The sequence below is a fragment of the Gobio gobio genome, assembly GCF_949357685.1.
Source record: "Gobio gobio genome assembly, chromosome: 5".
NCBI lineage: Eukaryota > Metazoa > Chordata > Actinopteri > Cypriniformes > Gobionidae > Gobio > Gobio gobio.
The window spans coordinates 15,794,166-15,807,732 of NC_137101.1; the positions used below are offsets into that span (position 1 = coordinate 15,794,166).

The 13,567-nt window shown below is 46.7% G+C and overlaps 1 protein-coding gene across 4 annotated transcripts in view; it reads left to right on the forward strand.

The window, feature by feature from the left end:
- Positions 1–13,567, forward strand: part of pphln1 (periphilin 1) — a 28,809-nt gene that overhangs the window by 2,036 nt on the left and 13,206 nt on the right. For 2 of the 4 annotated variants that reach the window (XM_079817908.1, XM_079817907.1), the window contains exons 3-7: positions 6,011–6,078; positions 6,177–6,386; positions 9,100–9,167; positions 12,330–12,464; positions 12,551–12,726. In XM_079817908.1, the coding sequence (XP_079674034.1) occupies positions 6,011–6,078; positions 6,177–6,386; positions 9,100–9,167; positions 12,330–12,464; positions 12,551–12,726 (657 nt within the window). Of the gene's footprint in view, positions 1–6,010; positions 6,079–6,176; positions 6,399–9,099; positions 9,168–12,329; positions 12,465–12,550; positions 12,727–13,567 lie in introns of all 4 variants that reach the window. The other 2 variants (XM_079817905.1, XM_079817906.1) reach the window with 1 other exon arrangement.

The following is a 13,567-nucleotide window of genomic DNA, read 5'->3' on the forward strand; positions in this document are numbered from 1 at the left end:
TTTCTAAAAATGTCTCGTTCCACCTGCGGCTCGTGTCACGCGCAGCTCAGTTCCGGGGACCGCCATGTGATCTGCGCTCTCTGCCTGGGCCGTGATCACGCCGCCGCCGCACTTCTCGCCGGCGGATGCCCGGAGTGCGAAGAACTAACGATGTCGACCCTGCGGGCTCGACTCGATCAGTTCGAAGATGACATCCCTCCAGTCTCTGCTAAGCCGCGCAGGAAAAAGCCCCGCTCGCAGCGGACTCCGGAGTTGGCCGAGAGAAGCTCGCCGGAACCCTTCCCGCCCGCTTCACTCTCGCCTTCCCCGCCCCCACCCCAGGCCGCCATTTCTGTTGCCGCCTCTGGGGATGAGGCGGATACGGCCGCGGAACGCGCCGACAGCTGCTCCATCATGGCTTCCGACAGCGAGGAATGGTCTTCCGCGACCTCTTCAGTCCGAGCCTCCGGACGCTCTCGAGCGGGTGAGGACGCCGAACTGTTGCGCCTTCTCACCCGGGCTGTCGAGCAGCTAGGCCTCGAATGGGCCCCGCCTAAGGTGGCAGCGCCGAATCGGCTCGACGGATGCTTCCTGAACAGTCGCCGCCGTGCGCCCACCGCCAGGACTGCACCCTTTCTGCCAGAGCTTCACGAGGAGCTCGCGAAGTCCTGGAACGCGCCATTCTCCGCGAGGGTCTTGTCTCAGGCTTCTTCGACGCTCTCACAAGTTGACGGCGCGGCTGAGAAAGGCTACAGCGCTATCCCTCCGGTGGAAGAGGCGGTCGCAGCGCACCTTTGCCCGCCTTCTGGTTGGCGCTCAAAGGCTGCCCTCCCGTCTAAGGCCTGCAGAGTGACGTCATCGCTGATCGGCCGCGCTTTCGCTGCCTCCGGTCAAGCTGCGTCTGCTCTGCACTCTATGGCCGTGCTGCAAATCCTCCAAGCCAATCTCCTCCGTGATCTGGACGAGAGGAGCTGTGACGCTGAGCTGATCACGGATTTGCGAAGCGCGACGGATCTCTCCCTCCGCGCTACCAAGACCGCAGCACAGGCCCTCGGACGCTCCATGGCCTCCCTCACGGTAGCTGAGCGCCACCTCTGGCTCACGCTCGCGGACATGCGAGAAACAGAGCGCGCGGCCTTCTTAAACGCCCCGCTCTCTCCATCTGGGCTCTTCGGACCAGCGGTCAAGGGGATCGTCGACCGTTTCTCCGAAGTACAGAAGACGACGCAGGCCATGAACCTCTTCCTGCCTCGACGCCCAGGCGCCAGCGGTAGCTCCGTTGCTCGCCGTCCTCGCGACCAGCCAACACCGAGCTCCACGCAGCGCCCAGCGCGGCCCCCTTCGTCTCAGCGAAGACCGAGCGGCCGCCCCAGATCGCGCTCTTCCAGCCACGGTAAGCCGCCTCCCCCTCGGGGCCCCCGGCCTAGGATCGTGCTGAAGTCCGAGCCTCCAAAGCCCTCCTAGCCAGAGGCAAGAAACGACGGTTAAGTCCCGCTGCGGCCGGACCACCGTCAAAACTCTTTTTCCTGTCAGCCCCCACCACTGTGGCTGCTGCAGAGGAATTTCACGCAGCCAACGAGCCGGCAAAAACGCCCTCTCGCCTGTCAACCACCGCCGTTTTTACGGCAAACCAGAGAAATCACAAAAGTTGCATTATTTCTGGTTGCACGGCTCACGCCGTATGTGTTTCAAATGCAGTAAATGTGCCCACTTTTCTGTGTTCACCCCTGCACATAAGCACAATAAACCCCGTGTCCCCCACTCACATAAAGCGGCCTCCGGCCGCTCGAGTGCTAGAGTTAGGTCACGTGTCCGCTTGTCTGCGTCCACGCCTAGCCACCACACGCGCTGTCACACAGCCACTCTTAACCGGTCATGTTCCACGCGTAAGAGTTGTGCCCGCTCAAACGCGCTCACACATTTTCGCGAACATTATGCCCCAGGCGCTACGCGCCGCGCCACACACCATTTGTTTTCCGCCCAAGGTGGCCGAAGCGATGAGTGTAGGGCCACACACAAGACATTCCCCGCTCAAAGCGGTAGAGACACAGTGTGTAAGGCGGCCAGCCACCGAAAGCGAGCGGCTGGCCCACAGCACAGAGAGCGCGCGCACCGCGCCCGCCCCTCTTATACGGGCCGTCAAACCCGCGAAACGCGGCGTTTCGAGCCCAGAGGCCGTTCTGTCCCGTTTGGCACACGCGAAAGCGTGGGAAGCCATTCCAGGTGTATCAGAATGGGTGCTGAGAACAGTGAAGCACGGCTACACTCTGCAGTTCGCTCGCCGCCCTCCGCGCTTCTGTGCGCGTATAGAGACGAGAGTGAGCGAAGAAGTAGCACATCTACTTCGAGCGGAGATAGCCACGCTGCTGTGCAAAGGGGCTATAGAACCGGTTCCCCATTCTATGAGCGAGTCAGGCTTTTACAGCCGATATTTTCTCGTGCCAAAAAGGGACGGGTCGCTCAGACCGATTCTGGATCTGAGGCGTCTGAACAAAGCTCTTTTGAGGAGATCGTTCAAGATGCTTACGACCAAGCAGATCCTCGCGCATATTCGCCCGAGAGACTGGCTAATTTCCCTAGATTTGAAAGACGCATATTTTCAAATCAAGATAACGCCGCGTCACAGGCCATTCTTACGATTCGCCTTCGACGGCCAGGCTTATCAATACACCGTCCTTCCGTTCGGCCTGTCACTAGCACCCCGTACATTTACGAAGTGCATGGACGCGGCCCTCGCTCCCCTGAGAAACCGGGGGATGCGAATATTGAACTACTTGGACGACTGGCTCATCCTGGCGCAGTCAGAGGCCGAGCTCCTCGCCCACAGGGCAATGCTGCTCAGCCATTTGGACAGCCTGGGGCTCACGGTCAACTGGACCAAGAGCTCATTAGTGCCCACGCAATCAACCTCATTTCTGGGTTTGAATCTGGACACTGTGGCTATGTCTGCCCGCCTGTCACCACAACGCACGCGCCAAGTTCGGCGCATGGCTGCGTACTTCCGGCCGGGCAAAATCGCACCTCTCAAGCTTTTTCAGAGGATGCTGGGACGTATGGCCTCAGCTGCAGCTGTGCTCCAGCTGGGCTTAATGCGCATGCGCCCGCTGCAACGCTGGTTAAACGCCCGAGTACCTCACAGAGCCTGGGCTGCCGGAGGTTTCAGGATCAGAGTGACTCAGGGCTGTGTTGCAGCCCTAGAGCCCTGGTTAGTAGCCGACTGGTACCAGCGGGGAGTGACAATGGGAGCCATCTCACACCGCAAAGTCATCTCGACGGACGCCTCCACCTCGGGTTGGGGCGCCGTTTTCGAGGGCAAACCGGCCTCGGGCCTCTGGTCGAGCGGAGAAAAACTCCTACACATAAACTGTTTGGAGATGATAGCGGTAGAGAACGCGCTCAAGCAGTTTCTCCCGTTTATACGGGGACACCATGTGTTGGTCCGGTCGGACAATACCACGGTGGTGTCCTACGTGAACCGGCAGGGCGGTGTCAGGTCCAGGTGTCTGGGCAATCTGACGGAACGCCTGCTCGTGTGGGCACACAGCTCGCTGCGCTCGCTGAGAGCAGCGCACGTTCCGGGCCACCTCAACGTGGGCCCGGACAAGCTCGACCTCTTTGCAACAAAAGAGAACGCCCGCTGCTCGACGTTCTTGTCCAAAAGCGAGGATGCGCTGTCCCAACTTTGGCCCAGCCTCCCGCTGTATGCTTTCCCGCCGATTTCCCTATTGACCCAGGTTATAGCGAAAATCAGGGAAACGCGCCGCCCGGTGCTCCTTATAGCGCCGCGCTGGGAGAACCAGATTTGGTACCCAGAGCTGGTGAAGCTGTCGCACTCACCCCCCTGGCCAGTTCCGCTGAGAGCAGACCTCCTCTCTCAAGCAGGAGGGTCAGTTTGGCATCCCCATCCAGAGCGATGGTCTCTGCATGTATGGGTGACCAACGGATACCCGTTGACCTGCCCGAAGGGGTTATGAACACGATCTCACACTCTAGAGCCCCCTCGACGAGGCGGTTATATAGTTCTAAGTGGTCGGTGTTCACTGAGTGGTGTGCTTCCAAGGGATTGGAACCGCAGCAATGTGGGGTCCAGCGGGTGCTCTCCTTCCTCCTGGAGCTCTTGGAACTGGGCAGGTCCCCTTCCACGCTCAAAGTGTATGTAGCGGCTATAGCAGCGTTCGCCCAGACGACGCTAGGCAGCACGCTAGGAAGGAACGAGCTCATCATCCGTTTCCTCAGAGGAGCTAGACGGATGAATCCCCCGCGGCTCCCATCGGTTCCTATTTGGGATCTGGCCTTGGTCCTAGAGGCCATGAAGGCTCATCCCTTTGAACCGCTCGAGACTGTGGAACCAAGGTTCCTTTCGCTAAAAACCGCGTTCCTGATAGCTCTGGCTTCAGTGAAACGCGTGGGGGATCTACACGCGCTCTCAGTGAGCCCGACGTGTATGGAGTTCGGTCCTAATGACTCTAAGGTCATTCTCAGACCGAGGCATGGTTATGTCCCCAAAGCGATCGGCACTCCTTTCAGGGCGCAGATTATCTCCCTCTCGGCTCTGCCAGCATCCGACGAGGGGGACGGTGGCAATATCCTCTGCCCTGTCAGGGCATTGAGGGTTTATGTCACACGCTCCGCCGCCTTCAGGCGTTCTGAGCAGCTATTTGTTCCGTTTGGAGGGCGCGCTAAAGGTCTCGCCTCCTCGAAACAGACCCTGTCCAGGTGGATAGTGGACGCGATTGCAACTGCATACGCTTCCAAACACCTGCAGTGCCCGCTAGGTGTCAGAGCACACTCCACCAGAGGCATGGCCTCTTCGTGGGCTTGGGCCAGAGGGATTTCCATCCACGATATTTGCGTGGCGGCAGGCTGGGCCGTGAGATTTTACAATCTGGAAGTTCCTGCCTTACAGGCGAAAGTGTTATCAGTTCAATAAGGCTGTTGGTTCTGCCCGGTGATTCTGCGCAGACATAGCTCACATACTGGTAGTAAGTTCGGTACAAGGCTTATGTAAATTTGAAGGAGACCGGCGGTACCGTTCCCTCATTTACGAAAAGAGCTATTGTGAGTTTGAAGGTGACCGGCGGTGCCGTTACCTCACTCATATGACAAGATATTGTGAATTTGAAGGCGACCGGCCTTGCCGTTCCCTCGTTCATGAGACAAGGTGTGGTGAATTTGAAGGCGACCGGCAGGTGCCGTTCCCTCATTCATAAGGCAGGGTGTTGTAACCACCCGTTGTAACCACCCGTCAGTTCAAACGAAGTGTCCGTATATGTGGTGGCCCGTTTCCTTTACCGGCCACCCTGCCCGAGCAGTGTTATGGTCCCCGGTTCCCTGGGATACATATGCTGTATGCGAGGCGCGCACGGCGTTGACAATATGTTCCCGTAGCGTAAGGAACTTACGCAATACGAGAGAACCTCTCGTAAGAGAACGATACTCGGTTACTTAACGTAACCTCGGTTCTCTCTAGAAGAGGGAACGAGTATTGCGTTCCTTGCCGTGCGCCCCGCGGGCTTTTACGCTTCAGAACTACGAAAACCGAATATGCAGCCCGTGAGCCCTGCTTATATACACGTGGCCACGCCCCACCTGTAGGCAAATGAAGCCAGGTGGGCGCGAAGCGCCCTCATTGGTCGCCACGTCACGCGGGCTCACCGATAGGCTGCTGCAGTTGCCAGCAGAGCAGCCAATGGCACGCTGGAATAGCCTGCTATGGTCTGCCAGGCTGCCGCACTGCGTTGACAATGTTACAAAATTAAGGATAATTTTGGGTTTTTCAGAAATCTCGAAGAAAGAATACTTTCCCGTAGCGTAAGGAACTTACGCAATACTCGTTCCCTCTTCTAGAGAGAACCGAGGTTACGTTAAGTAACCGAGTATCGTTTTCTGGTTGGCATATAGGCCTGTTCTATATTTTAATTTAATTTAACTTTGATGATATAACATTTTTAGATAACTCATGTGTAAGTTTCATATTGTTACAGTTGTCTTAAATACTATTATGTCATCTGTGTCTGTTTTTGTATCTCAGTGGCTTTTAGGAGAGATCGAACTGTTATTAGAGATATTTACGAGGACCGGTTTCCTCCAGATAGATCGGTAAATATACTTATTTTCATTAATTATTTGACCATGATCAAACATTTGGTTCATACTGTGAATCAAACATCTTTGCTTGACATTGTTTGACGTTCCAGGGTCCGTTTCCAAGAGGAGGTCAAGGAGATAGGAGACCTCCCTTTGGACGTCCGGACGAGGACTACGGCCGTGGTTTTGAATACGATGGCCCTCGGTTTTACCCAAACGGTGCCCCTCGCAACTACCATGGAGATGATCAGAGAGGTTACCATGGAGACAGCCATCACTCATTTCCAAATGACCACAGGGGTGGACCACCTGGTCGAAGGGTAAAAATCAAAGTTCAGATATGTTTTTTATTTATTTATCTATTGCCTCGTTTGTTACTTTCTTATTCAGTACAGTTAGTGTTTAAAGGGGTGGTAAAACACATTCTTTCGAAGGCTTGATTGTGTTTGTGGGGTGCACTGTAATATGAGTTCATGCTTCGTTTTTAAAAAAAATCATTATTTTTCCTATATTTTACCTTTATTCTACACTGCTCTGTCCCTCCTTGTAAAAACGGTCTGATGGTTTCCGGGTTCTATGAAGCCGATCCCTCAAAAATACGTAATGGGCTCAGATTGGTTTGCTGGCCCAGTGTGTTGTGATTCGCTAACCGCCTAGTGCACGTTTGTCGGAAATGTCACACCCTTACCTTTACCGGTAGTCTGTGCTTTGGTAGTATTAGAAACAATGGAGTCTATAAAACCATACCAATTTGAGCCCAAATCGGACCCAGAACATTTTAGTGAAGATGATCGAGCAGAACCTGTTCGACCTGTTCAGTCCTCAAGAGTAAAGACTGCGGATCTATAGTGATCGCTACTGAATGGCACTTTTGTATTTTTAGAACGATTATAGCCAAATATCTGTCGCAAGAACTATTAACCCAAAATGAACACTAAACATTGGCTTTACTATAGTAGCCAAATCAAACACAGAACCATGTTTAGATTAGCATGCCTGTAGATAAACAAGCATGTAGATAAACAATACATAAATGCTCTAATCAAAGAATAATTTACACTAATTCCAAGTTTGCTGTTGAGATTTAAAAAAAGTTTGTAACGGTAGGTGTTTGTCGGATAACGTTAAGTATGAATGAGCATTTAACAGACTTGTTTGCAGAACAGCGTTGTCATTTGTTTACTTCCTTGCTACAACGTACGATTAACAATACAAACTATTACAGGAAAACACATCGACGAAAAATAAATCATACTTACATGTTGTGGCCCGTAAACAGCTTCTGTTTTTAAATCCATCTTTCAGGACAAGCCGTTGTGCGAATCCTTCATTGAACTCGCAAAGATTGTGGAAGCTTTCCTCAGTGAAATGTGCAGCGGGAGCCGTTTGGGAGTTTGTCTCGCGCAGCTGAACCGCGGCCCATGTATTGCAAATATAGACAAATATTTTCCATTATGTCACATTTTCCGGTCTTCTTCTCTTGTCTGTCTCGTGCTTTGATTTATGATGGGCAGCATATATCTGCTTCAAATGCGACCGTGTTCCCCTGTCTCATACACACATGCATATAACGTGTTGTATGTTAAATGCACTGCAACCCACCCCCGTCCCTAGGAAGGCTGAACAAAGTGGACCTGCAATCCGGATGAAAATAACCACGTATCGTCGGCATTGCGGCAACAACACTCCAGCCTACTAACTATACCACAACAATTCTTCCCCACAGCAATACAAAATGGCCTCGCCCCCCCTTATTTAATATTCTCGGAGGAGGGGTTTATGTAAATATTGGGACTGGTGATGTCAACAACCCTGGAGGAATGTCTGTAGTCGCCTACCGGCCGTTTGCTGTAGTCCTTAGAAATTGATTTCTTTAAAAGCAAATATCTCCCTTTGCTTTAAACTTTGAACGTTGTAACTTTGCAGATGTTGTTTATGCTCAAACAGCAACATTACACACTAGCTAAAGTTAGAAAAGTGAAATCGTGTTTTACCACCCCTTTAAAAAGGTCTGCCTCATACATATAATACAAACAACACAAAAATGTCAATTATTTATTGATTGTTTATTTTTTCCTTTTTCTTCTTTTTTTGACTATTATTATTATTATTATTATTATTATTATTGCTATTTGATTGTCCTGAGATGACTGAATGATATCCATCAGTTCAATAAAAGAAAAAAGATATGGAAAATAAAAGGATCATAAACACTTAAAGGAGTAGTTCACTTGAAAATGAAAATTACCCCATGATTTACTCACCCTCATCCATCCTAGTTGTAAATGACTTTCTTCTTTCTGATGAACACAATCAGACTTGTATTAGTAAATATCCTGACGCTTCCAAGCTTTTATAATAGCAGTGACGGGGTCCATTGAGTTTGAAGCTCAAGAAAAAGTGCATCCATCCATCTTTAACGTACTCCACACGGCTCCGGGGGGTTAATAAAGGCCTTCTGAAGCGAATCGATGGGGTTTTGTAAGAAAAATATCCATATTTAAAACTTTATAAAGTAAAATATCTAGCTTCCGCCAGAACGCCTTCCATATTCAACTTACGCAGAAAGTGTAACGCCTCTCGCAGTTCAAAATGCTTGAGCTACATCTGACGTCAAACGTCGCACCAGTTACGCTTTCTTTGTAAATTAAATACAGAAGGCGGTCTGGCGGAAACTAAATATTTTTCTTTATATATTTTTAAATATGGATATTTTTCTTACAAAACTCCATCAATTCGCTTCAGAAGGCCTTTATTAAGCTCCCGCCAAGCCATGTCGATTACTTTTATGATGGATGGATGCACTCTTTTGAGCTTCAAACTCAATGGGCCCCGTCACTGCCATTATAAAGCATCAGGATATTTATTAATATATCTCTGATTGTGTTCATCAGAAAGAAGAAAGACATATACACCTAGAATGGCTTGAGAGGAGTAAATCATGAGGTAATTTTCATTTTAAAGTGAACTACTCCTTTAACAATTGCAATTGTGTGTCTTGCGTTTTCATCATATCATTGTTTTGCACTTCAGCAGGAAGACTTCCCGTACTACAGAGGGCCAAGAGAGGAACCTCATGGTGGTCGCCAAATGGACTTCAGGTATTTCACAAGTTCGGCTTGCCACATAGAAAAAATATGTATTACTACAGTTTTAATGAGCTTATTCTGAATAAACTAAACTTTTTACTCTTTTGAAATAGAGGAAATACTCTCTCTTGCCACATATTCAGAGTTCAGTATTCAGAAAAAGTTAACCTCTAAATGCATTTTGAGTGACCATACAAAACATTTCGGATTTTAGTGCTGACCACTTCTGGATCTTAATATGGGGTGTAAACGGGGTCAAGGGTAGGCATGTTCTTTGAAGCTCATGTCATTTCCCCAGCAGATGGCAGAACTGTTCCTCTTGAAAACAAGCTGTGTTCCCTCCAGTGTTAATGCCTTGTTTTTATACTTTGTTTCTTGGCTTCCCTTTTTACTCTCACTCAAAGTGAAGTTTCTTAATATGGAGCATAAATCAAACTCCGAGTTGTCCTACATTTTCTGTTTGGTTTTTGTGGTTCAGCTCCCATGGAAATTCCCACAGACAGCCACTCTGTCTGCCAACTGGATGAACACAGTGAGCATCACAGTGGTTTTCCGTATCTCTTAATCTGCCTCTTTCCAGTAATTAATCGCAACAGTTCACAGCGGGGATGGAGGGCAGCCAAATGAACCTTGTGTTGTTACACCCCTGCTAAAAGAACTGAAATGGTGACATCATTGTTTTCTTAATTGGTCAAATTTATGTCACACGAAGAGCCTGTACAAGAATGCAGTATTTGACATTTGACAAAGGAGGACATTGGCTAAACTTTGAGCATGCTCACAATTATCACATTTTATATATGTATAAATATATAATATAAATAATGTTGTATATTCTATAAATAAATATACATAAAATGAAATGTATAATTAAAATCTTTATACATGCATGCACACACATTATATATTTAATTTTGTGTATATTAATTTATTTATAAAAAAAACTAAACTAATGCGAAAGATTTGACAAAGAACTATATGGACAAAACCCAGTCTTACCACTTGGGGGCGCTTTTGTAATTAGTCAGTAAGGCATGCTTGTCTAAGCCTCTCTTCATATTAAAATCAGACGTTTTTAAAGATTCAGTTTTAATGTTCTTTATGTGATCATATAAAGCATTTTCCTGCTAATTCGAATAATCTTGGATATCAGACGTGCTTTAAAGTACTTGTTTTGACCTTTTCAGTGCTTTAATCTATTGTGATGGCTTGCAATTTGGAGTGAGAGGTTAACCTTTTTTTTGGCTTGGGGTAATATCCTGGCTTCATATTGGCTGTAAGGACAGACATGTGGTAATTTGCTCTGTTAGTCCAGGGCAGACAGGGTCACCTGCACTTCAAACAGATGTGAGGTCATTAAAGTTTTGCGAGGTCACTGTGTGCGGACACATTGTCGTGTGTGTTTGTGAGAGAGGAACCTGGCTGGAGTTCAGGCCAGGGTCACTCGGACCAGGTGCCTGTGATTCTTTTACGTCCTCCCGCTCTCCTGCGCGGCAGGCCATATAAGTGGCACGTAATCGGCCCTGCGCGACCGGAGGACCCTGGCAGAGAAACAGAGTCGAGGGGGAGCAGAGTAAACTGAAGGGGGTTTTACTGCCTCTAGAACAGATGTGTGTTAATGAATGTCTTGGTTGCGGGTGAACTCGGCAGAGCTGCGGTGCTGCTCTGTTAGGCAGCGCTGCAACTTTTTACAAGCCTCATTTTGCCCTCCTCTTTGTGCAGTTTATATTGAGTTGCAATTTACAAGCAGGATGTGAAGCCTCTGGCATGGTCCTTACACATATAAGTAAAGTCTTAAATGAGGCAGAGACTAGTTTAAGAGAATCTCCTCTGTATCAGGACCAGGGGTGTCCTGCATAACTTACAGGTTTTAAACAAGTCTTTATGGACATTACTAAATCATAATTGACCCTGCTTTTCTGAATATTCAGTGACCCTTAGAAGTCATTCAACACTTAAAATAATAGTTCACCCTAAAATGAAAATGCAGAACACAAAAAATTAGGGCTGTCAAAAGATTAATCGCATCCAAAATAAAAGTTTGTGTTTACATAATATATGTGTGTGTACTCTGTTAATTATTATTTATATATTAAAAACACACACAAGCATGTATATATTTATATGCATTTATATTTATATCATATTTATAGTATATATATATAAGAAAAAAATATTATTTTTATATATAAAACATTTATATTTATATATATTATAGATTATATAAATGTATATACAGTATATACATGCAAATATTTCTTAAATATATACATGAATGTGTGTGTATTTATATATAAATAATAATTAACAGAGTACACACACATATATTATGTAAACACAAACTTTTATTTTGGATGCGATTAATCGCAATTAATCTTTTGACAGCCCTACAAAAAATATATTTTTTAAGAATGCCATATTATGAAAGTCAATGGGGTCCAAAAAAAACACTTGAACTCACTTTCATTCTATGGATTCATAATATATGTGTGTGTACTCTGTTAATTATTATTTATATATAAATACACACACATTCATGTATATATTTAAGAAATATTTGCATGTATATACTGTATATACATTTATATAATCTATAATATATATAAATATAAATGTTTTATATATAAAAATAATATTTTTGTCCATATTTTGTCCATAGAATGAAAGTGAGTTCAAGTGTTTTTTTTGGACCCCATTGACTTTCATAATATGGACAAAAACAATTTAAACATTCTTCAAAATATCTTCATTTGTGTTCCACTGAAGAAAGAAAGTAATGTGTTAGATATGACATTGTACATGTTAAAAACGCTATACAAACAGAATAAAAATACAAAGTATTTAGACATCTGAAATGACCATCCCAGTCCTGAGGCCAGTGGAAACACCTCATCTCCTCTCCTTTGACCCTTCATCCCAGTACACTCAGTGTCTGACCCTATAGGGCATGGTTCATATAAACAAGCGTCTAAGATTAACAGACTGTCCCCCCTTTAACCCCCTTCTTAACCTGTCAGAGGACAGTAGGCAACTACTAAAGCCACACATCTTAATTTTTTGTCTGTTTTGGTTTAGTATCTATTTAACTGTTTAATGAGAATATCTTATGCTAATATTTCTAAATCCAAAATGTGAATGCAAATATTTGTCTTTATTTTTCCTTTCCCGGTTCAGACCGAGTAATCGCGCAGGTCCTCCCCCGAACGCTAGGGTCCAGGCTACTTACCCTCAGCCCAGGTCTCTGCCTGCAGTAGCCCCTGATGCAGGAGATGACACCCTCATGCAGGCCATAATGAGCCTGGACAGAGGGTTTGTATTCAGACATGTTATGTAAAATGCCCTATATTGTTCTATTAGTGAACGGATACTTAACTTGTGTTTGTGCTCTGTCACAGGGAGGAACGGGACAACGTGAGACGAAAGGCACCCTTCCCGCCAGTACGCGAACGCTCTCCAGCCCGGCGGGACGTCCCCCCTTCCCCTCACAGTCGGTCGGGGTCCAGCATAAGCAGCCGCAGCTACTCACCAGATCGGGGCAAAGTGCATCCTGTCCTGCCCCAGCAGGGGAAAAGTATGAATCATCTTCAGTCAAATACTTGATTAGTCATTTCTTAGCGTTTCTTTGATTTTGATTTATATTACTTACACACAAGTTGGGGATGTCTTTTATGCTCACCAAGGCTGCATTTATGTGTTCAAACATGCAGTAAAATGGTAATATTTTAAAATATTGCTAAAATTGAATATAACAATTTCCAAATTTGACTTAAATTTGTTACTGTGATGGCAAAGTTGAATTTTTAGCAGCTGTTAATCCAGTCTTGAGTGTCTCAAGATCCTTCAGAAATCATTATAATTAAATTGAGTAATGGCAGTGGTGTTCGCATCGCAGGTATAGGCAGCGTTCCAAGCCTTTCACCATTTCTTTGGAGAAATCTCTTTGGTGGGATTTCCCACACACACAGACTGTAGATGATCAGGGTCAGTTCACAGCTTGCACTGTAGTATTTGACCTGTCAGGGACTTTTTGAAGCCTGTTGATTGATTTAAAGGCTTTCTTGACTAATTTGCACGCGAGCGCATTTTAATAAGCCCAGCTGCAGATTGAAAAGACTTTGCCTGGTTGCTTTATTCCTCATATAAACTAGATAAACTTCCTAAATGATTCCCAGACAGGTTTGATTTGAGTCGTCGTGTTTGAAAATACACAGTCTTGGACATGTCTGTACCCAAGCGTCCACCGCAGACCTCCGATCACAGATGATGTCACTCAAAGCTGTCCTAATAAAAACTCCCATCTGTGTTTGTTTCCCTGTTCTCTGTTACTATAATGAGATCCTCAGTAATAAGCTCCAGAGAGACGCTTTGAGGAGCCAATATTGGATGCACATGTTTTGGTTGCCGTACTCCAA